The following is a 24,041-nucleotide window of genomic DNA, read 5'->3' on the forward strand; positions in this document are numbered from 1 at the left end:
ACAGAGATATTAACTGTTAAACTGCCGTTGGGAGGGATTTTTATATATAAAAATGTCACCTGATATTCTCACTTTAAACCTGATCCCTGGCACCTAGAAACAAAATTCAAGATTCCTTTGAAAGAAGGGATACTCCCCCTTTCAGGGGGCCCTGGCAATTGCCCACTTTGCCTACCCATAGCGCCGGCCCTGCCTGTAGGGCCCCTTTCAAGTGAATGTATTAAAACGGCTGCGTGCTACCTGTACCGTACCACGTTTACACGGGTAGCAAGCAGCCACCTTCACTACAATGTACAATATGGTCATCCATTTAAATGACAGTATTGCCCACAGGTGAGCGAGCCATGAAAAAATATATGTCCTATTTTCTCCTGTATTTCCATTCCGCACATCCCATAGAAGCCTTTGAGAATGTTTATAATACACTTTGCATACGATTGATTCTGTATAAACGTCTAATATCCAGGGATTTTGGGCTTCAGCAAGCTGGTAACATCATTTGCGACCCACCATCTTTTTTACAGAACAGATAGGGTGAAATATATGCACAGAAAAAACATTCATTCATGTGAAAGGGGTCTAAAGCCGAGTTGATGTCCCGGCACATACTTCCCACCAAGGGGGGCGGTGCCCAAAAACTGGGACTGTCCCGCTAGATCTGGGACGGTTGCATCCAGTATGGCCAGTGTTGGGGTCATGGTAGTGCAGTGTTAAATGTCATTATTTAACACTATGTGTATGTGCAGTGTTAAATGTCTTCTGATGAGCTCTGTGTGAATAGACTGCACAAGTCGCAAGTATGTTTAACATCTGCTCAATTTCTGCCTTTTTCCGATGTTTTTGCACAGGAAATTCTCAGATACCTCAATCATAAAATTGAGCAAAAACTCCCCCTTGTATTAGCAATGGACCTCCTATGTGGTGTAGTTTTGTGATTTGCGTTCTTCTGAAAATTTTCAGTTGATAAATGTGGTGTTGCACTCTGTGGTATATTTTTTCCACCATTGCGTGACTTTAGAGTTGCGTTTTTTCTCGCAAAAAAAACCTGCAAAAACAATGTTTGCGCAAAAAAATTGCGACAATTACACATCAAGAAGCTATATAGGACTAATGATAAATCTCCCCCATCATTACTATGGTAACAGAGCAGGACAGTCTGTTAGATCCTCACTGGGACAAAAGAATGAGAGGGAGGAGCTGTTGCTGAATATGAGGGCTCATGGGAGTTGTAGTATCTTGCCTGTTTAGGCCATCTTGGACATAACTCCACTTACTTTACAAAGCCCATAAAATTTTGTGAATCATAAAAGCAAACTATTTAAGCTCCATTTTGGGATTAATGATATTTAGTTTTGTAGTTTTTCATTTATTTATAGCATTATAGGTTTTTGTATCAGATGTTCATATTCGCCGAATACCTCTTTAAAGGAAACTTACCACCACGGATCTACCGATAAAGGTAGGTAGGTGCATCTATAGGACGTGAGGATAGCCCTTTTAACCCCTTAACACCGAAGCCACTTTACACCTTCCTGATACAGCCCATTTTTTCAAATCTGCCCTGTGTCACTATAAATGGTTATAACTTTGAAACCCTATAACATAGCCAAGTGATTTTAAAATTGTTTTCTTGTGACACATTGTACTTCATGTTAGTTGAAAAATTTTGGTGGTATGTTTTGCCTTTATTTATGAGAAAATCAGATATTTGGTGAAAATTTGGAATAATTCTCGATTTTCGAACTTCAAAATGTTCTACTTTTTCCACACTTAGTCATAACAGCAAAAAAACGTAATAACTAACATTAGTTTCGTTTTTATGCATACTCTTATTTTTGTAGGATGTTATGGGCCTTTGAATGTTAGGTGCGATTTTTCACATTTTCATAAAAAACGCAAAATCCTGCTATTGAGGGACCTGCTCAGGTTTCAAATCACTTTGAGAGGCCTAAATAATAGTAATACCCCATAAATTACCCCATATAGAAACTACACCCCTCAATGTATGTAAAACAACTTTTATGACGTTTGTTAACCCTTTAATTGTTTTACAGGGGTTAAAGCAAAATCGGATATAATTTTGAAAGTACAGTACATTATTTTTTGGCTAAATTACCGTATTTTCCGGACTATAAGGCACACTTAAAAGCATTGGATTTCCGTGGAAATCCAAAGTGCGCCTTATAGTCCGGTGCGCCCTATGTATGGCGCTGGGCAGCGGACCATACTTACATAGGTCCCCGCTACCGGAGACAGCAGATCTCCAGCGGGAGATCTGCTGTCTCCGGTAGCGGGGACCTATGTAAGTATGGTCCGCTGCCCTCCTCCACCTCCCCCTCACCTTCCCCGCTCACCTTCCCCGCGTTCCCCGTCGCGTCTCGGCGTCGCGTCCCGTCGCCGCGTCCCGTCGCCGCGTCACGTCGGGTCTGCGCCACGCCCCCAGACCTCCGCCACGCCCCCGGCCCCCGCGCCTTATAGTCCGATGCGCCTTATATATGTAATTATTACATATATATGGCGCATCGGACTAATGCGCCCTATAGTCCGGTGCGCCCTATAGTGCAAAAAATACGGTAATGTGTTTTTCAAAAAATGTACAAATTCTCAGTGGATAAAATACCAAAACGCTCCACAAAATTTGATACCCAATCCCTCCCGCATATAACAAACTCCATATGTGGTGGGAACACGCCAGGGCATCGAAGGGGAGCTGCGCCATTCAGAGCAGATTATGCATTGTCACATTTTATTGGCTATACAATCTTTATTTTTTTGGCAATTTGGACATATAAGGGCTTATTTTTTGCGACATGAGATGCACTTTACAAATACTTCATTTAAGTGGGTCATTAGCTTATTGATGAGATCTTATTAACTCTTGCATGTATGGGTGAAAAGAAAATTGTCAATTGTGGTTTCCTTTCTTTTTGTATTTTTAGGGGGTCCTAATATATAGGAAATCTCCTTTGTTTTTGCATCACCATATTTTCGGAGACGTAACTTTAATACTTTTTTGTTGACAGAGCTAGTTTAGGGCTTATTTTTTACGTGTTGAGTTGTCCTTTCAATTGGTACCATTTTGGCGCACATAACTTTTTTTTATCACATTTTAGAACATTTTTGTGAAGAGATTTTATGAAAAATGTACATTTTTGGCAAGTTTTTCGGGTTTTGTTTTTACGGCGTACCGAGTGGGCCCAATAATGTTTCTGATTTATTGTACCGATTGTTACGGACATGGCAATACCAAATATGTGGGTTTTTTTGGCGATTTTGTGTTTAGGGGACTTTAACTTTATTTAATTAATTCTTTTTATTAAAAAATGTTTTTTATTAAATGTTTTTAACTGTTTTTTATCACTTTTACAGGTAAGTTTGAACAAGCGATCCTCTGATCGCTTGCTCAAGCTCTTCTTCACCTTACACAGTGTAATACAGATGTATTACACTGTGTAATGCGCATGCTTAGTGTGTTACAGCAGGGTCCTGCCAGAAGGCAGGACCCGGCACACGGAGGAGGATCGTGCAGCCCCGGGAGTGCCAGTGCCCGGGGCTGCACGATCCTCCTCCGTGTGCCGGGTCCTGCCTTCTGGCAGGACCCTGCTGTAACACACTGATCGGAGCAGCAGACCCCCCCAGTAAGCAACGCGGGGGGGGGGGGGGAGATTTTTGTGAAATGTTATGGGTTGACACCCGGGATCGGAGAAGTCTCTGTTCACGGGTGTTAGAGGCGGGTTCAGGAGCCGGGGCCAGAAGCTTGACGTAATAGTACTGCATTTTGCAGGAACGCACCTCCCGCTATACAGTACTATTACTTCAAATGTCGGGAAGGGGTTAAGGGCTAATCCTCATGTCCGCTCAATATTTTACTAACTTTTATCTTAATAATATGTAAATTTTGTAAAGAGGCTACTGGGGTGTGGAGTAGCCGGAGCTGAGGCTACAAGGTGCGGCTACTCCACCCCCCAGTAGCCTCTTTAACCTTCCTACCAGAAGTCTTCGGCATGCGCAGAACAGCAGGCCCACTGCTGCGCAGCTCCAGCTTTGGAGCAGTGACCACGCAGCCGGCAGCTCCTCTGAGCTGCACACCAAACACTTCTGGTAGGAGGGTCAAAGAGGCTACTAGGGCGTGGAGTATTTGCCCAGTAGCCTCTTTACAAAATGTACATATTAGCTATATAAAAGTTAGTAAAATATTGCAGGGACGTGATGATTAGCCCTTAAAAGGGCTATCCTCACGTCCCATAGCTCCACCTACCACCCGATCTACCTTTATAGGTAGATCCTTGGTGGTAGGTTCCCTTTAAAACTTGCTGCTCAAAACTGGAAAAAAAACACAGGAAAAGTAGAAATGAACTCAAGTATAAAAATCAGCAACTCAATCTCAACTGCTATCCCTGTCTGGACCACTACCCTTTCCTTCTGAAAAGCAGGCGCTATGTCTTGTGGGAATCCGGAGATGAAACTGAAAGGAGAGGAAAGTTAATTAGGTGGGAATAGCAGTGCTCCAGTTGTTAACTGCACTGGAGGCGGTAGACTTCCTTTAACTCTTTACAAACCTAGAGAATATTTCACTTGTTAATTCTTAAGGTGATAGATCTTTCCAGTGATAGTCAAGAGTGAAATGAAAAAAAAAATAAATATTTTTTTCAGGGTTGTGTTATGGCAAAATAAGCATTTGTTCTGATGCTTGGACAATTTTTCCATTATGGTAATGGAAATAATTAAATAATATTTTTTTTTTTATTTTGACACATATTTTAGTCAATACCGAACACATTTATTATATTTAAATTAGCTTTCTAGAGAAAGGGACATAATTTTAGTTGGGCTATCCACATTTTTATTTGTACATTTGCTGGAAGGATACAACACATGGACTCGGGAGGATCTGATTACCCATGATGTGATGATGGCAAAATGCTTGGGGCTACCTTGCCTACGCATTTAGTCTTCATGTTGCGACTTTCATGGTTCACTTCCTTTCAAAGGACCGTCAAAATCAAGCATGATAAACCAGGGACACTTATAGATACAGGTGCTGTGACTGTGGTAATCTTCTTATATTTACTATCCATGGCCTCCTTCCTTCTAAAATCAACTTCAAAAATTATGCTTATGAGCCAGAAGGGCTCTGGGGTGTGTTACCAGAGCCCATATGTGCTGTAGCTTCACAGACTGTCATACTATCTCCCTAAAATAATCTCATGGCAGCAGCACACAGTAGGAGGGGAGACGCGCTCCTGCGCAGTGTGACAGCCTGAGAAGACACAGGCTCTAACACAGGTAACACCCCCAGAGCTCATTATCATAATTTAAAAAGTTAATTTGAGAAGAAAGAATAACAAATATGAATAGATTTATGAGTAAGTGTCCCTGCTTTATCATGCTTGATTTAGATGGTAAATTATTCTGCTGTGGGTAGTCTGATCTGTATTAAGGGTTCAAATGGTTATTGTATTTTTAAAATGTATTTAATGTGGTATTGTGTATACCTTCCCCTTTTGTATATTCAATAAACCATATTATAAGAGGTGCAGACAATATATACTAGACCAGGGGTAAGGAACTTTCTTGGCTGAGAGAGCCATAAACACCACATATTTGAAAATGTTATTCCGTAAGAGCCATACAATATGCACATGCTCCCAGTATATAGGTAGCCACAGCACATGCCCCCAAGTAGATAGGTAGCCACAGCACATGACCCCAAGTATATAGGTAGCCATAGCACATGCCCCCAAGTATATAGGTAGCCATAGCACATGCCCCCAAGTATATAGATAGCCACAGCACATGCTTCCCAGAAGATAGGTAGTCACAGCAAAAAAAAATAATAATTTACCTACCTCTGTGTCCAGTGATCAGTCTAAGACACACAGCAGCAGCCATCACTGTTTATTAAAGATCTGTCTAAGAGCCAGATGCAGCCTACAAAATAGCTACATTTGGCACTCGAGCCATAGGTTCCCTACCCCTGTACTAGACTGTATATGAGAAAAGTAAATGAAGTTGGAGCTTTCACCACCTTTACCATCCCCATCTGTTTGCTTCCCATAAGTGCTCATGCATTCAACTGATTTTTTGTGTGGTTAATACAAGATTCCAATAATATCTATGGACTCATGCTCACGGGCAGTGCATACTATCGGCATGCACAAAACCTGCCACAAATTATAGACCAGGTCATATTCCTGCCCATCATTTTCTATTGACATCGACAGTGTGAGCAGCACTAACCCACCAATGACAAACGGGCTGCAAACAAGGGATCCTGCAAAGTACAAGTAGACTAATAGGAACGGCATATTGAATGATTTACAATTAGCTTAGTCCCAAGGTAGTTTTCTAACCAAACATGCTAATCAGGCTCATCAGACAAATGGTGGTCCTCGGCTGCAGCACACTGGATGCACCCATTTGATAAGGGTGATTGCACACGTGGTGTTTTGAACACGTTTTTGGCCTGTTTTTAAGCAGTCTGTCAAAAACCGCATGCATTTTTTGAAACCGCATCCGTTTTTGACTGGTTTGACCAATTATCTTAATTCAAACTGGTCAAAAACGCATGCGTTTTTTTGACGGACTGCTTAATAACGGGCCAAAAATGTGTTCAAAACGCCATGTGTGCCATCACCGTAATAGAGATCTGGAAATAATGACCCCGCTTATTTGGGAATGTTGGGACTAGATAAAAGAAAAAAAATGAAAAAAAACCCTAAAATTTATTTGCCAGTGACTGGACTAACCATTGTCCAATCTAATATATTAATCAGGCTTTCCAGGTAACTTTCACATGCTTTCGAAACTAAGAGCAGATATGTGAAGCACATAACTAAGGGTGCCAAATCAATAACCAATAGTAATTTCTGAATTACTATTCCTTGTTTATTCATTAACACATAGGGGAAGATTTATCAAAAGTGTTTGAGAGCAGAACTTCTCTAATTGCTCATGGGAACCAACCAGAGCCCAGCTTTCTTTTTCTCACATCTATTTATAAAATTAAAGCTGAGCTCTGATTGGTTGCAATGGGCAACTAGAACAGTTCTGCTCTAAGACACTTCTGATGTATCTCCCCTATACACTAAGCCTTGGACCAATGTGCATGTGCTTTCAGTGGGGAGATGTGAATATGCCAGTGGCTTATCTCCAGTGTAAACAAAGTTTTTATATGTTGAAATACAACATACTCAAAACCTTCCTTGCCTTGTTATATGACGTCAAGTACAGGTCGAAACATCTCATAAATCTCTTAGATATTTAAATGTTCTGATAAAATTGGAAGATTCAACTACATTTCTCAAATGTGTATGGATGCCTTAAAGTCTTTTGACACTAATATCAAACTTTTACATGGTAATTATAGGACACTAATAGGGTCACCTATATTATACTTATCCTCTTAACCTGTTAAAGGGGTTATCTGAGAGTAGCAATGACTTAGGGCTAGGGTGAGCTTTTTAAAAAGAATAAAGCTGTACTCACCTCCTCTGTTGCTGCTGCTGTTCCATGCCACGGTCCATCTGATCTGTGCCCCTGTTTTTTTTTACAGGGGCAAGGAAGCTGCACTTGGGTGCTTCCGGCCGTCGCGGCTACTCCCATCCCTCACCATATCCCAGCACGGGATAGCCGGGCACCTCTCCTGGCCGGAAGCTCCCCTAGCGTAGCTTCCATGCCCCTGTAAACAAATGGTGCACCCCAGCCCGGTCCTAAGTTATTACTATTCTCTGATAACCCCTTTAAGCCAACATGACATTGGGGAATGTCATGGTGATCTCGTATTTTGCCAACATAACGTTCCCCTGAAGGCTCAGAATCAGAGCCCTTGTGATCCATGTAGGAGGCTCGCTGTATATGACAGCCAAGCCTCTGCACAACCGAGATCGGAATTTTATAAAAATAAAATGTAATACACAATAAAATTTCCATAAATGCCTGTATAGTGTAAAAATAAGAAACACAAAAAGTTAAACTCACCACACAAACAATACATATTGGGTATTGCCACGTAGGTAACAACAACTACAATAAAATAAAATCATTACTGAACTTGTATGGTGAACACCTAAAAAAATAAATAAAAAAATGCAAAAATTACGATTTTTGTGCATTCAAGCAAACACAAAAACACCATAAAAAGTAATCAAAAAGTCACATTTACCCCTGCATGATACCAATGAAAAGTACAACTCATCTAAGCCTCTTCATGTATCTGTCGTGACAATAGGAGGGGGGTCGCAATCATACGATAAATGTCCCTTGAAGTGTGGAATACAAATTTTGCAATGCTAATGTTAAACTCCAGCCTCCCCATAGTGGGAAAATCACTGTGCTGTGTGATGTTTCTTTTGTATAACCTGAAACGCATCCGAAACGAAAGTGGGAGGGGGTTTGGCCAAAATGCACATACATTTGCAATAAAACAAATGCGTTTCAGATGCATTAAAAAACGCAACAAAAACGCCACGTAGGAAGGCGGCCTCAGGGTGCAGTCACACGTGGCATTTAACGCATCTGTTTCCAAATGCATTGCAACAGCTCAAGACAAATTGGCCTAATTAAACAGCTGTTAATATTTCCGTGGGCGCATGATACAGCATGGGGACGAGTGCATTCTGCACGATCTACAAGTGCTAATGTCAGCCTATGCAGAGTGCATAGGCTGATTATGTAATATGCTGCAATACATTAGTATTGCAGTATATTACAATGAACAAGTGATCAAATAAACCGCATCTCCTTACTCCCTACAGTCTCCGACTGTCGCCAATACCCGGAGGCCTGGTCCTGCAGACTTGGGACTTATGCCCACAGATGTCTTTCGGCAGTGGGAGGTTGGGACAAGTTAATAACTGGAAGTATAATGAAACCTGTTGATCGTGGTTGTGTATTTAGCCTAAGGGTGATGCCACACATGACATTTTGGTCAGTTTTTAAGCATGCCTTTTCAGTTTGTTTTTAAAACGCATCCATTTTTGACCGTTTTTGTCAGTTTTCCCCAATTATCTTAATAGATAAACAGGTTGTAAGTGGTCAAATGCATGGTAAACGGTCAAAAATGGATGCATTTTTAAATAGACTGAAAACGCATGCTTAAAAACGGACCAAAAACGGCATGTGTGGCAACACCCTAAGGTTCTATGGAAACGCCTGCGATCGGACCGCCGTCCGCCCCGGTGGGTGCAACTTTGTCTGCGTTTGCCCTTAGGCTCATACAAACGTTAAGATTTCTCTTTGTAGCTTCCCCTTAAAAAAGTAAAAAAATGGAAGTTGTTACAAATCCCATTGAAATCAATCCAATTTTTTTATGTCATTCGTTGTCATCTGTTAGACAGTCATCCGTAATAATAAATAAATGACATCTATTATGAGGGATAGATAGACAGATGAATAGATTTGAGATATGGATAGATATATAGTCAGATAAAGAAGATATAGATCGATGTATTGAATGTGAAAGTAAAGTGCCTGTAACTGTAACGGACACAGTCATCCGTTATGTTCAGCTGTATCACCGTTTATTTACCATACGTTTTCATTTTGTAACGGAGGTAAATAAACGGAAATCTGAACGATGGTGAAAACTGAGCCTAATTTTAGCAAACCATCCGGATGACACGTTGTCACCACAAGGACTCTGAAGTCTGAAAAAGCTCTTAGCACTGAGATCAATATAAGTATTAGTTAAAAAAAATATATAAATAACTATTAACACTGAACATAAAAAATAAAAGCAAAAAATTTATATTTGAATGAAAAAAAAAAAAAACCTTTGAAAAAAATGCCCACTGCCTTCCATACTTCCTTCTGTCCTGCATCTCTTTATATGGAATGAGGCAGAGAACCAACCCACTGACACAAATCACTACCAAAGCAGGCAGCAGCCCGGTGCCCGGAGCCGTCACACAGCTGCGCTGTCCCTTTAACGCCGCCGTACGCTTCCTGCCGCGCAGGCGCACTCGGGTTCTGCGCTTGTCATCATGGCGGCGCGGGGCCATGTGCAGGACCCTAACGACAGGAGATTGAGACCAATTTACGGTGAGTGTCCGGGGGTTGTGGGGCTGCGGGTGCCGGTTATTACACCTTGTGATAAGGGATAGCAGGTCAGATCGGCGGCAGGGGAGCACAGGGCTGGGGCAGGAGCTAGGCCCGGCACCGGGAACACAGGATGAATGGCTGCAGGGATCGGGCTGAACAGGGACTGCAGCAGGGGATCAGTCATGGTGGTCAGAGGTTTGTCCTCCTGCTAACACACATCACATAGTCCTAGCTGTGTATGTACACATGTATGTATATATGTAGGTGTGTCATCACGTGGTTACCCTGCACATCCATGTAGTATGAGTGACAATGTACATGTCACACACAAAGATCACAAGACTCCGCAAGGCTCATCATAATGCTGGTGACACATGTGCAGAGCACTGCATTGTGGGGGTGGGGCAGAACATAGGGGTACATGCAGGTAGTGCCCTTTCATCAGTACTGTCTGTGGATAACATGGATTGGTGTAATAGTGATACATCTTTATCTATCACCTTCATATTCTGCAGGGATGACCAGATAATGGGGGTACATATACAAAGTAATAACATAAGAAACAATACAAGTGAGGGCTTGCTTGCAATCATTGCTAGTTACTGATCCATGCACAGTGTTTCTGGATATCTAGATCATCTCTCCATTGAGGCAAATGGGTCTCAGCAGGATTTTTGTATTGTGTTGTGTCAGTCCTCCCACCTCCTTTTGATGAAAACAATACCGCCATCTGCTACAGGTTACATGAACTCTTTCATGACCAAGAGTCAATGGTACCTGAATGGCCAGGTCAATTTTTACAAATCTGTTGTGCTTTGTTTTTTTTTTTTTTTAAATGATATATTTGGATCAGTTTTACATATCATAACAATTTTACTTAGGTTTTTTTCATATATGAGATCTTGGTGTTAATAGACATACATTAAGAAAGTATGATAATTCATAATGAAATGATTTAGTCACAGTTTTATATACTGTTAACATGAATAATTTTGTTATGAAATATCGTCACAATTCCTTAACTGATGTGGCCGGTCGTGTCATGGCTGCCCCTTCTATTCGTACCCGTAGGATAGTCTATTAACAAGCATTAAAATTTAATAAGTCTTACCAAAATATGGTAGGCACAGCATCAATCCATTCCCCTTCCCCAGGTTCAGCTACAGATGCAGAATGTGCATGTACTAATATCCAAGGGTATAAAAAAAACCCCATTGGTCGCCGGGATAAGGCGGGTAAAAAAATAAACAAGTACTTACCTCCCGGTTTCCAGTTTTTCGATCTCTATGGTTCGTGCCCCATGTAAACAAACAGTGACAATGCCACACCCACCCGTCCCTATTCCCAGTGTTGTATCATGCGAAGCGGTTGGGGGTGGCTGACCACCACGGCTGAGCACAGAGCGGCTTCTGTGCCCTTGTTTGTTTACCGGTACATGAGGCACTGACTGGAGGGTGCTGGGCGGTAAGTACATGTTTTTTTTTTTTTTTTTTTTTTTTTAACCTGCCCCATCCCGGCCACCAATGGGTATTTTTATACCCTCGCATAACCCCTTTAACAGTGGATACATTCTAGCTCTGTGGCACCTAGAAACATTATTCTGATTTTATAGTAAAGATAAGATTCTATTTGAAATGACACCAGAGTGTCTCTAGGTGCCACAGTTCTATAGACATAGCCGTTTGAAGTGTTCTAGCATGACACAATTGATGGCCTATTCTAAGGAAAGGCTATCAGTTTAGCATCGGCACTCCCGTTGATCAGTTGTGTAAAGGGCCCTGGCACTAAAGCCAGTCGTGCCACCCTTCTCATCATAGTGGACTGGGACACACTATATATAATGCTGTACTTGTTTTGAGTATTTTTGTCTCCTTACAAACAACAGAGAGCAGAATATTATATGCAGTTGGGTTGGACTATGGAGTTGCCTTTTAGCACAGACTATTGTCCTCCAGGGTCTGTTTGGATTTGTTTTCACAGGCGGTTAGCAAAAGATAAGAGCACATCCAGCTGTAAACTCCCGGATATTGTGTAACACTGCATTCTTTTATACAATGTTGCAGTCTGGTGTTTACCTTTACACATGTCCAAATGATTTTGGTGGCACTCTATTTTTTGGACTGGGCTGCATATGCTATGGGGGCTGTATACGGATCTATTTTGTCTTGTTCGCTGTTTCTAGTTTAGTGTTATTTATTTCACTTTTTGACCCAGTTTATTTCCATCTGATGCAATATCTCTTGGCCAGAGCAGACTAGTTCATTTTTAGAGAGTGCCACTGCTTAGATTAATGGCCGTATGTTGGGGTATTTGCTATTTGAAGACGTGTTCTATATTGAGAACAACAAGGCTCAGCCTCTCTAGAGGAACAGGTGTTGCTGTCTGGTCACATTCTACATGTTTTCTCTGGTCCATACATAGAAGGTGCTGAACAAACAAGTGGTCACATTGGGGGCTTCAGTTTTTGAATCTAGCCCATTTTACAATTACCTTATCTCTTTACCTTATTACATTTCTTGGTGTTGATGTTTTGAGATCTAATATAGTCTGTTTACATGGGCAGATTATTGTATTAGTTATTGCTCATGTGATTACTGTAAGTAGATGGAGCAGATGCATTGTAGATGTTTAACTTTCATGATGTGATCAGATGTTTTATTGTGTCTTGTGTGTACTTGATTAAATGTGTAATGTTTGTGCAATTAATAAGCTGTTCCAGCTAATTGAAACATCAGGCCAATCTATGGCATGGGTCATTAATAATAGATTGGAGAGGGTCTGACTCTTGCGCCCATCAGCAACCAGCTTAATATAGCAACATCTGTAAGCCAAATCATGACACAATAATGGCTCTGTTCTATACAGAGGTTGCATTAATGCTTGTACAAATATAGTTTCTTGTACAGGCAATTTTACTCCTTCAAAAAGACTCTGCATGAGTCTTTTTTTTTTTTTTTTTTTTTTTTTTTTTTTCCCCTCTCTCCATCAGTCCCTGGCCAAGAGATGCAGTCGCTTCATGTACCTTCAATTGATTATTTCGCAGTCCAATAGAATGTCAAGTGACGCGAGCCTGGTTTTTCTGTACCGATGGAGTTTGTGCTCCAGTCACAGCGCTGTAACGGTGAAGGACCTGTCTGTATGACATTGTACTCCTTTTCACAGTGACATTGGACACATTGGGTTGTTAAACTGACAACCCAATCAAGTACTGTAACAGGGCTGATACAATCAGCCATCCTTTTACAGTGCTGTGTACTTTAATGCCGGGTATCCAGTGATGTAAGTAATTACCCCTTCTGCTCCAGGAAGCCCACTGCGGTCAATTGACATGTGCATCCTTTCTGCATGTACAGATCACTGGTGGTAGTGGTTCAATGGGCCGTTACCATTAGATCACTGCTACACATGATTGGTATTTAAAAACCGCAAGAACCATGTGTTCCCTGCTAAGTGGTGCTCGACTTAAAAATGTAAGGTAAATAATTATTTTTAATAAAAAGAGAATACAATTTAAATATAAATAAAATGAAAGAGTTAACCACCTCCCAATCCCCCATCCCAGTATAAAAAAATAAATGTTAAAAAAAAATGCAAATGCAGCCTGTGGCCTCATCCCCTAAAGTGTGACTCCCAGGTGAAGAAAGGTTGTGCACTACTTGTGTAATGCATGATGCAGGATTACTACGATTGCCTAAATAAGCACAGAAATAACAGCACTATGAAGATTGTCTTGCATAAATAGCCACCTACTACCATTTTATTTGCCTATAGAGTATTTGTATTACTGAAAATATTCTTCTCCTTGGGTAAAAATACTCCTCCAAATGTTTAGAGAAGTAGTTTTACTCTCCTGGAAAAATAATGTGACCTCTGGTTCTCTATGAAGCGATCGGGACATGGAACTTCAGCTTGGTCACCTTTCACTTAAGTAGGAACTGAATATATGTCAGACCTCAGCCTATCTGGCTTAGGCCTCATGCACACGAACATATCCCGGCACGGCTATGGCTGGGCGGGCATACGTCTGCTGCGATGTAGAGGAGTGGTGACCCCTCTCCTATCCATAGAGATGCATTGCGCATGGCCGGTAACACGGGGAACAATAGGACATGCTCTATCTTTTCCCCGTGTATGGAGCAGTACTGTGCCACATGTGTATTTGATGCAGATTTGTTATTTATAGAGCATTTTAATGTGACTTTACATTCTTTTTTTCACCTGATCTGACATTATTACAAACCAAAATCTGCATTATGGTGAAGTTTTGATGCCCACCTGCCCATAGACTTCAATGTAAAAAAATGAGAGCAAAAAGGCGTAAGAAAAGTGACATGGTCATTATTTTATTTTCTGCACTGAGCAGCAATTTCCATGTGGGAATAAAAAATGGATCATCATACTTTTTCCAAATTTCATTCACAGAAGATTTTCAGCAACACAGTCCACCAATAATCCACAACGTGTGCAGACAACCTAATAGTGCAAATACAATGCGCATTACATACGAGTATGGCATTCATCCAAATCTCAAGAAAAAAAACTCTCTCCCTGCAGATTAACCCCTTTGTGTCCAAGCCATTTTAGGGCCTTAGGACCAGGTCTGATTTTTTTTTTAAATTTGCCCTGTGTCATTATGGGAGGTAATAACTGTGACGCTTTAACATATGCAGGGGATTATGAGATTGTTTTCTTATCATTGGACTTCAAGCTAATAGAAACATTTTGATGATATCTTTTGAGTTTAGTTATGAAAAAAATAAAATTTGGCAAAAATTCTAGTTCAGAATTTTCAGCTTTTCACGCAGCACCCAAGTAACTTTATAACTAACATTGCGCAAATGTCTGCTTCTTATCGGCGTGAGCTTTCTATGCATCCTCTATTTTTTAGGGTGATAGGAGGTTCGGAATCATGGGTGTAGTTTTTCTCATCTTTAAGAAAATTGCCAAAACCCTTATTTAGAGGCACTGGTTTAAATGGATTTCAGAGGCCTAAGTAGCAGTAAAACCCTGTAAATTATGCCATTTTAGAAACTGCACCCTTTGTGAAAAATCAATTTTAAGAAGTGTTAACCCTTAAGATGTTTCACAGGGGTTAAAACAAAATGGAGGTGTAATTTACAAGCTGTAATGTTTTTAGACAATATATTAATTTTGGCCAAAAATTAAACCGTCCCAAAGTATTAAATTACGGAAAACTCCACAAAGTGTGACACCCAATTTCTCCCAAGTATGAGGATGCCCCATGTATGTCTTGGTATAGAACGGAATAAGGCACCGTCCAGAACTGGTCTGCCTTGTCACATTTTACAGGCAATAAAATGTTTTTTTTTTTTTTTTTTTTTTTGTAATTTGGACATATGGGGGCTTATTTTTTTGTGTGGGTGGGATCGACTTTTCAAGTACATGATTTCCCGGGGGTTCAATAGCTAATAATCAGATTTTATTAACTCTTTCTTGGTGGTGGCTAAAAAAATAATTCACTCTTGTTTATGGTTTTTAGCATTTTTTTTTTTTTCCCCCCGGACGTTCCTAGTACCATGAAAATGTGTTCTCTTTATTCTATGTTCACTTGCACTGCATATGCACTTTTTCTGAGGTCAGATACGGAAAATACGGGTTCAGTGACAATTTTATTTTATTGTACGGGTTGTTACGGACGTTGTGATACCCAATATATTTTGTTTTGGGTGATGTTTCACTTTTTTTTTTTTTTTTTTTGTTTTATTTGATTTTTGTATGGGATGGGACTTCAGGGGACTTTTTATTCCTTTTTTTTTTTTATTGCACTTCTTTTTTTTTTTCTCTCTTCACTGTTTTATTTTGTCTCAGGATGGGACATGAACAAGTGATCTTTTTGTCACTTTTTCATTGTAATACACTGCAATATTGTACAATCTGAGCAGGCTGCTACTGAAGGCAGCCTGGGGTCCTTATCGGACCTCAGGGTGGCCATGACAATGTTTACTATGACCACAGCGCCTGTAGGGTTAAGCTAGTGGGGTCACGATCCCGGGCTACCACATGCCGCTGGGCATGGCTTCTGAGGCTGGGCGATCGCCATGACTTGATTTTACATCAAGGTGTGGGAAAGACCACCACTATAAACTACAAGTCCCATGATCCTTTAGTTCTCAGTAACAGTTCCTCCCTCTTTTGCTCTCTCTGATCTCACAAACTGTCCTGCTCTGTTACCATAGTTATGATGTGTAACCTCCACCAGTGCACATACAGGACGCACTGCAACCTACCCACAGTGGTGATCACATGACCAGCCCAGGCAGGTGCAGGACACGTGACCAGCGGCATCTTCTGTCCTGTGTCTGCTCCGCGCAGAGAAAAGCAAAATCTTGGAATAAAACTGAATCAGAAACCAGCGATCGTTGGGCTTTGTGTGCAGATGCGCGTTATGATAAGATGTTTACAGAAATGACTTCTCCCCAGCATGCTTTACAAGACGAGCTGTTACCGTGTATCAGACAAAAGCTCAGGGTGACTTTTGGTCCCCATTCTACTGGGACCCCCCACAAACAGAAATTTACTTGCAGATACGCAATAAATGTTTATGGGAAATCCCTTTGAAATACTAAGCTGTCAATCCCTAACCTGTTATTAACTTTATTAATAAAGCACTTAATAGTATGCGCTGTGCCCACCCTTCTCCAGAACCAGTTTCCTCTGTCTGTTTTCATTAGTGTTGATGGCTCGGAGCCATCGGTGGCTGTGTGCAGGAGGCGCAGCACTCGGGTAATCGATGGATAAGAGCCAGCTATGTTCCCAGCTTGATGGAATTAGTAACGTGCACTATCTGGGTTGTACACTTCCAGAAAGGATGAACAGGTCACACAGATAAATGAGTCTCGTGAGGGCGCTATATCTTATTCATCTGAAGGAATTCTAGCAACAAGCTCTTATAATTCCCTTATCCCCTTTAGAACATTTGTTTGACTTTTGAAAGTCTTTTATTTTATTTGTTATAATAATGAACTTTTACATAACTCATGTATGTTGTGTAGTGGCTGTATCCTGTATTGTAATACATTGCTACACGCTTTAGTTGAAAGGCCATGTGACAGATTAACCTGAGGTCACAGGTTTAAAGGGGTTATCCACTTTAAACAAATAATTGATAAAGTTTATGTAAGGAAAAGTTATACAATTTTCCAATATACTTTCTGTATCAATTCCTCGCGGTTTCCTAGATCTCTGCTTGCTGTCCTGCTATAGAAAGCTTTTCTGTTTACTTCCGCTGAATAGAAATCTGTCCATGGTGATATGATGGACATGCAGGTGCATGAGCTCTTATTATGACAGAGTCATAGGGGCTGTGTGGTAATAGCGGCTCATGCACCTGCAAGTCTATCACATGACCATGGAGATATTATATCCACTGGAGTAAACATAAAAGCTAGCGGATATCTAGAAAACCGCAAGGAATTGAAACAAAGTATATTTGAAAATTGGATACTGTATATTCTTGAGTATAAGCAGAATTTTTTAGCACAAAAAATGTGCTGAAAAACCTTAACTCGGCTTATACTCGAGTCAAGGTCCTCTTCTTTTGATCGATGCTCCGGTATCGGCTCCATGCCCCCGCCCTGCCCCTCGCAAGCATTGCGACGTCAGACACTTTCTGACATTCTAATGTGTGCGCCGGCATTGGAACACTCTATGACAGTGATGGCGAACCTTTTAGAGGCCGAGTGCCCAAACTGCAACCCAAAACCCTGCTTATTTATCGCGAGGTGCCAACCAAAAATTAAAGCAGTAACTTATTGCTCCATGTTCAACAACTTTCAATCATATTGGCCTTCTGAGGACAGCAACACAGTAGAAAGATGTAAAATTTGCATAATTTTAGCTTCTTTCCAGTGTCCCTCTGTGCATAGAGAATCATGGGGCCAGCAGGAGCTCCTCCAAAAATAATTTGACCCTGTCTATTTATTCTCCCTCTTCCTACAGTCCTAAGTAGCGAAGTAAGTATCAAAATATGACTGAAAGCAGCATCTTATAAGTTGCTTGGAACTGCAGGAAAATTCTTTGAGTCTTGTCTAGTGTGCTGGGCCAATGGCCTAAGTGCCCACAGAAAGGGCTCTGAGTGCCGCCTCTGGCACCAGTGCCATAGGTTCGCCACCACTGCTCTATGATGTCAGCAAGCGGCTGACGTCATGGTGCCTGCGACGGACCGGGGAAACTAAGACAATACCGGAGCATCGCTGTATAGAAGAGAGAGAATCTACTTTAAAGTGAGATGTAAATTTGTTGTTTTAAAGTCAAGGGGCCAGAGAGTTTAACACTGAAGCCAAGCTCTCTTCTTCAGAAAGCACCATTCACTGTAATTCATGGTTCTGCGTCAACAGAAATCCCTAGACAGATCTCCTGTAATCCAATGCACAATGTCAATCGCAGAGGAGGTTCAGACCTCCCCACCTTGACTTCAGTGTTAAACTCCCCTCCTCCTTGACTTTACACAACCAATTTACATCTCACTTCAAGGTTAATTTTAAGGATGATGCCACCACACTGGGACATGAAAGAAACAAAAACCTGAAGGTGTTACTGCTTGACAATATTCTGGTAGTAGTGTATTGGGTCAATTGCTGATGACAGGTTCCCTTTTTAAGAACATGATTTTTATATACAACTTTCATTTAGTCATCTGCTTGGTCTCATGGTCATAGGCAGCATAAGCCTGAAAAGGTAAGCCTTATTGGGGTCTATGGAGAGTTTTTTAGCATTCTGTGTTTATGTAGGAGGTATTGGCGTGATGTAATGATGGTGTTTTCTAAGTTATATTTTATTGTAATCTGGTCTCTGTTGTAACTGGTGCATAGAAAATGCCTACAGAATTGGCATTTATAGTACAGTATATTAAGACTGGCACAATAAAGCAAGGTCACCTGTGCCAGGGTTAAAGCCCATCAATGTAAACACAGGTGTCAGTGTCTTAATTCATTTAGTTAATTAACAGCTTTGGTCATAATTATGTCTAAGTACCTGGGATCTTCAGGGTAGTTTGCTGTCAAGTAGGTCAGCGCAAAGCTCCCTGCAGCCTGGAGACATTTAACCGATTTAATAGGTTGGATTTATTGGAGGCATTAAAGCAGGGGTCAGGAACCTTTTTGGCTGAGAGAGCCATGAAGGCCACATATTTTAAAATGTTATTCCGTGTGAGCCATACAATATGCACATGCCCCAAAGTAGATAGGTAGTCCCAGTGTCACTGCTGCCCCTGTGATCTACGTCTCGGATCGCAGGCACACCCGTGCCCCTCTCTGTGGTGGCTCCCCTTTCCGAGCTCACTCAACTCGCCACTCTTTGCACGCGCTGGCACAGATTGAAAGGGCCAGTGCGCCAATCACTTCCCACTTACCTGGTTCCTATAAAGACCGGCGGCTCCAAGCATTCCCCGCCGGATCTTAATGTGGAAAGTTCCCTCATAGGCATGAAGCACTGTTTCCTTCCCAAGTGTTGACCTCCCATTGTGACCCCGGACCTGTTCCTGATTCTGCTCCTTCGCTGTCAGTCCTGATTTCTTGCTCAATCCCGACCTTGCGTCATTGCCGCCTGCCTTGACCGTCTGCCTGTTCTTGACCTAAAGACTGCCTAGTGATACTGTACCTCGAACTTGGCTGCCACCGTGAACAAGTCATGCCAGTGGAACAACCTGATGGTACCACTCTTCAGCAAGACCATACCGCTTTGCGGCGGGCTCTGGTGAAGACCGGGTGCCACTTGGATTCCGGTCCCAGATGTCTGCTTGCATCATTGTCCACGGTGGTCCAAGGGGTTCACTACTACAAATCCTGACACCCACTGCATGCATCCTAGTAGATATTTAGTCACAGCAAAAAAAAGAATATTCACTTACCAGCGCTACCTGCAGCCAGCTCCTCATCGCTCCCATGGCGCCTGGGTTGTACAAAGGACGTAGCCAGCGGTAACATGACCAGTGATCAGTCTAAGAGACATACAGCAGCCATCACTATTTATTAAAAACCTGTCTGAGAGCCAGATGCAGCCAACAAAAGAGCCACATCTGGCTCCCGAGCCATAGGTTCCCTACCCCTGCATTAAAGGTTGGTTTGTAGGATAGGATTTGCAATGAGCAATTGGAGACGGAGGACCTGGAGCGCAAACTGAGAGAGGCTGTAATTTCTTGTCACAGGGCTGAGTAACCTGTTTGTCCCCAATGCAGAATTGTTTAGTGTTCCACCGAGATGAAATGTGTAAAACTATTTTACTACAGATTACCTGGACAATGGGAACAACAAGATGGCAATCCAGCAGGCTGAGAAACTGCTCAAGAAACATAGGGACCTGCACTGTGCCAAGGTAGGTGCCCACCATACAACTTCTGTTACAATACAGTTCTCAACAATGACCTTTATTCTTTGTAACTTCCTTAGGTCCTTAAAGCAATCGGGTTCCAACGAACTGGGAAACAGGAAGAAGCCTTTGTACTTGCCCAAGAGGTAGCGGCCCTGGAGCCCACTGATGACAACTCCTTGCAAGCACTTACAATTTTGTACAGGGAAATGCACAGACGTAAGAACCTAATATGGATTTATACTACAGCAACTTAATGTTTGTGTACAGGGGACAGGCTTTTTTTCAGAATTTTTTTACAAATTTATTAGAAAAGGTTAAAATTGGTGGTATAGTGATCATTTGACAATATAGTGAACACTTAAGATGCTAAAGACGTATCTTGTATGTGAGTGTCCATAGAACCAGAACATAGAAACATTTCTAGCCCTCTTGAAAGGTAACTATAGATGTTCTGGTCACCTCTTCTAAAGTAACGGTCAGAGATACTTGTATTCCCCATAAAGTAACCATTCTGGGGGAAATTCTCTTACCGGTGTGACACCCCTCCAAATAGAAACACCCACTTAGCTAACCACTCACAATGGAATAACAAGGGATGTCAGATTATTGCAAATGCAAGATTTTGGTTAAATGGAGAGGAGATGTCCGCTTAAATTGCACCATATTGTTAATTCCATGGGGGCTATTAAGTAAGACTGGCATTTGGCAAAAACTGGTGGTTTCTGCTATTGCGGCAGAGGGTCAGAGTTCAACCTCTGCGTTGGAAAGGTGTGCTCCTGTTCAGTGACTCTGTAGCAATAATTAACAGGTGCGCCTCCTGAAGGTTTTTTATCGCAGCTTGTAGATGAGATTTGTACAGATACCATCCACTATGCTGCTAATAGAAATATCTGTGTGAAAACTCGTCCCATCTACCCATGACTTTAAGAAAGTTTTAAATATGTCCTCTAGTGAAGTTTACACCCCTTACCTTTCAATTTTATTTAGTTTTATTGGAGCTTTTGTCCCTACCACTCCGTAGACAAGACACTTCATGTTTCCTCTGTGCTATGAGATGCTGTGTTCTGACAATGTGATTAGATTGTCATAGTACAGGGTTTATCTAATCTTTTATCTTCTGAACATTCTACTAGTATCTGACACAGAAAAAGAGAGATGAGATCGAGGACTCGCAGCTCTGCTAACTCACATAATCATTAAAATACAGTCAGCTCTGCCTATCTGTCTGTAGCTAGATACAGTAAGTCTCTGCACACTGCTGCTTGCCAGCAGGAAGTGCATGTGTCTGAGCTGGTCTTGTAATGCAGGAGGCAGAGAGCACTACAGTGAATCTGGTGACAACAAAAATTGTAAACACCAGGATTGATAAACCGGTTGGAATTATATTTTTGAAATGGAGAATGTGTTGTTTTTTTTTTGTTATACTAAGTATATTTAAGAATCTTGTTTTTGTGGGAATACCCCTTTAAAAGGGGTTTTCCAACAAATCAAAGTTGGGTCCTATCCACAATGGTGTCGAGAGAAATTGCCGAACGCCATGCTCTGCAATCTACGTCAGCTCCATGGAGATGAATGGAGCAGAACGGTCATGCGCGGCTTTCTTCTTCATTACTCTCCTGGAGCCATGAGGGGTCTGACTGAGGTAACTGGGACCCCATCTGACCCTTGTTTTTGTGATCTGTGGGGTCTCCTCACGGTGACCTCCACCGATCAGCAAGTTAGGCCCTATCCTGTGGATAGGGCCTAACTGCAATTTATGGGAAAACCCCTTTAAGCTTACAAAAGTAAAATAAATGCTTCATGGACATTTCCTACCTGTTTTTATATTTTTGTTTTAGCTGAACTGGTTACTAAATTGTATGAGGCAGCTGTAAGAAAAGTCCCGAGCAGTGAAGAATATCATTCTCATCTTTTTATGGCTTATGCCAGAGTAGGGGAATACAAGAAGATGCAACAGGTATGGAAATCTGCCTCCACAAATGCTTAATATACATTATATTACAATACAAAGAGAAGAAAACAAAACTAGTATTCTGCTGCTTCAATTTCTGCTAATAGTCACACTTTCAGGTCTCTTGCTGTGGCTTTTGTTTTTTCATTGGCCAAAGGTTTTTTTTTTGTTTTTTTTTGGCAAATAAAATTTTTATTGAAAACCAATCAATAGTTTTACATTGTTAAAAAATGGAAACAGTAAACAAACCCACCCCCCTCCCTTCCCCTGCTTGGTGACTAGAATTATCAGGTATCCAAGTAGAGCAAGCATTCATATTACTCGGATCCAGGGTTCGTCTGGTTGGGCTTAGGAGGCCCGAGAAAAAATTCCATTCAGAACACCCCAAAGCTTTTTAGGTTTGAAATATTATACATTTGTTCAAATATTCATGTGGCCAAAGATTTCTATGTAGATATTATTTGTCTGTTCTTCCCACTTAATAACCAAAGGATGTATCTTATAGATGGTCTTGCCTCTCAAACACGGTTTTCTGTTCATTGCACAATTTTCGGCTATGTTCTAAATGCTTAAAGGGGTTGTCCATTTTCAGCAAATATTTGATATTTGTGTAAGGAAAAGTTATACAATTTTCCAATATTCTATCTGTATCAATTCCTCGTGGTTTTCTAGATCTCTGCTTGCTATAAAAGCTTCTATTTTTACTTCCAGTGGATAGAATCTGTCCAAGTGCTGTGATGTGATGTGATGAAGGTGCAGGTGCATGAGCCGGTGTTATCACACAACTCCTATTACTCTTTGTGATAATAATGGCTTTATCCACTGGAAGTAAACAAAGAAGCTTCCTATAGAATGACAGCAAGCAGAGATCTAGAAAAACAAACCATATCAAATACAGGCAGTCCCCTACTTAAGAACACTCGACTTACATACTACCCCTAGTTACAAACGGACCTCTGGTAATTGGTAATTTATTGTACTTTAGTCCTAGGCTACAATAAACAGCTATAACAGTTATCACAGGTGTCTGTAATGAAGCTTTAGTGTTAATCCTGGTTCTTATGACAACCCAACATTTTTAAAATCCAATTGTCACAGAGACCAAAAAAGTTCTGGCTGGGATTACAATGATAAAATATACAGTTCCGACTTGCATACAAATTCAACTTCAGAACAAACCTACAGACCCTATCTTGTATGTAACATAACAGCAAACAAAAGTAAAAAAGAAAAGTAATACGGCTCACCCTGATCTTTAGCAAGTCCTCACACATAGGTGACAATCCATAAGGAAATGCTCAATCCTGCAGAGTGCTGAGCGTGTGGCCTGCCAGGACTGCAGGTGAAAGTAATCCAAAGTAACAAAGGGTCGCGGCACTTCTTAAAAAGCAATGTATTCTTTATTTCTTCATTTAAAATTGCAGAGGACATTGCAGAGGTTTTGCCTTCACGTTTTGAGCGTTAGGTGCTCTTAGTCTGTACTGCCTGTATTTGCTGAAAGTGGACAACCCCTTTAATATGAAAATCTTTTTTTCTAAGGATTCTCAATTTTTGTTTTGCAGGCTGGGATGGCACTCTACAAAATTGTTCCGAAAAACCCCTATTATTTCTGGTCAGTGATGAGTTTAATAATGCAGGTGAGCAGTGTGGTTTCTATTCATTTTATTGTGTAGACACTACAGAAAAAAGGCTGCCGCTCACGCACAAAAGCCAGGTTTCA

At 41.2% G+C, this 24,041-nt stretch overlaps 1 protein-coding gene across 2 annotated transcripts in view; it reads left to right on the top strand.

Moving 5' to 3' along the window:
• Nucleotides 1-9,854: 9,854 nt before the first annotated feature.
• NAA25 (N-alpha-acetyltransferase 25, NatB auxiliary subunit) overlaps nt 9,855-24,041 on the top strand; it is a 39,579-nt gene continuing 25,392 nt past the window's right edge. Inside the window, exons 1-5 of one of the 2 annotated variants that reach the window (XM_072142914.1) lie at nt 9,855-10,041; nt 20,288-20,373; nt 20,448-20,586; nt 22,209-22,327; nt 23,884-23,958. In XM_072142914.1, coding sequence (XP_071999015.1) covers nt 9,984-10,041; nt 20,288-20,373; nt 20,448-20,586; nt 22,209-22,327; nt 23,884-23,958 — 477 coding nt within the window. In that variant the 5' untranslated portion in view covers nt 9,855-9,983. Of the gene's footprint in view, nt 10,042-10,101; nt 10,237-20,287; nt 20,374-20,447; nt 20,587-22,208; nt 22,328-23,883; nt 23,959-24,041 lie in introns of those variants that run through there. The other variant, XM_072142905.1, reaches the window with a different exon arrangement.

The sequence above is a fragment of the Engystomops pustulosus genome, chromosome 1 (assembly GCF_040894005.1).
Source record: "Engystomops pustulosus chromosome 1, aEngPut4.maternal, whole genome shotgun sequence".
NCBI classification, from domain to species: domain Eukaryota; kingdom Metazoa; phylum Chordata; class Amphibia; order Anura; family Leptodactylidae; genus Engystomops; species Engystomops pustulosus.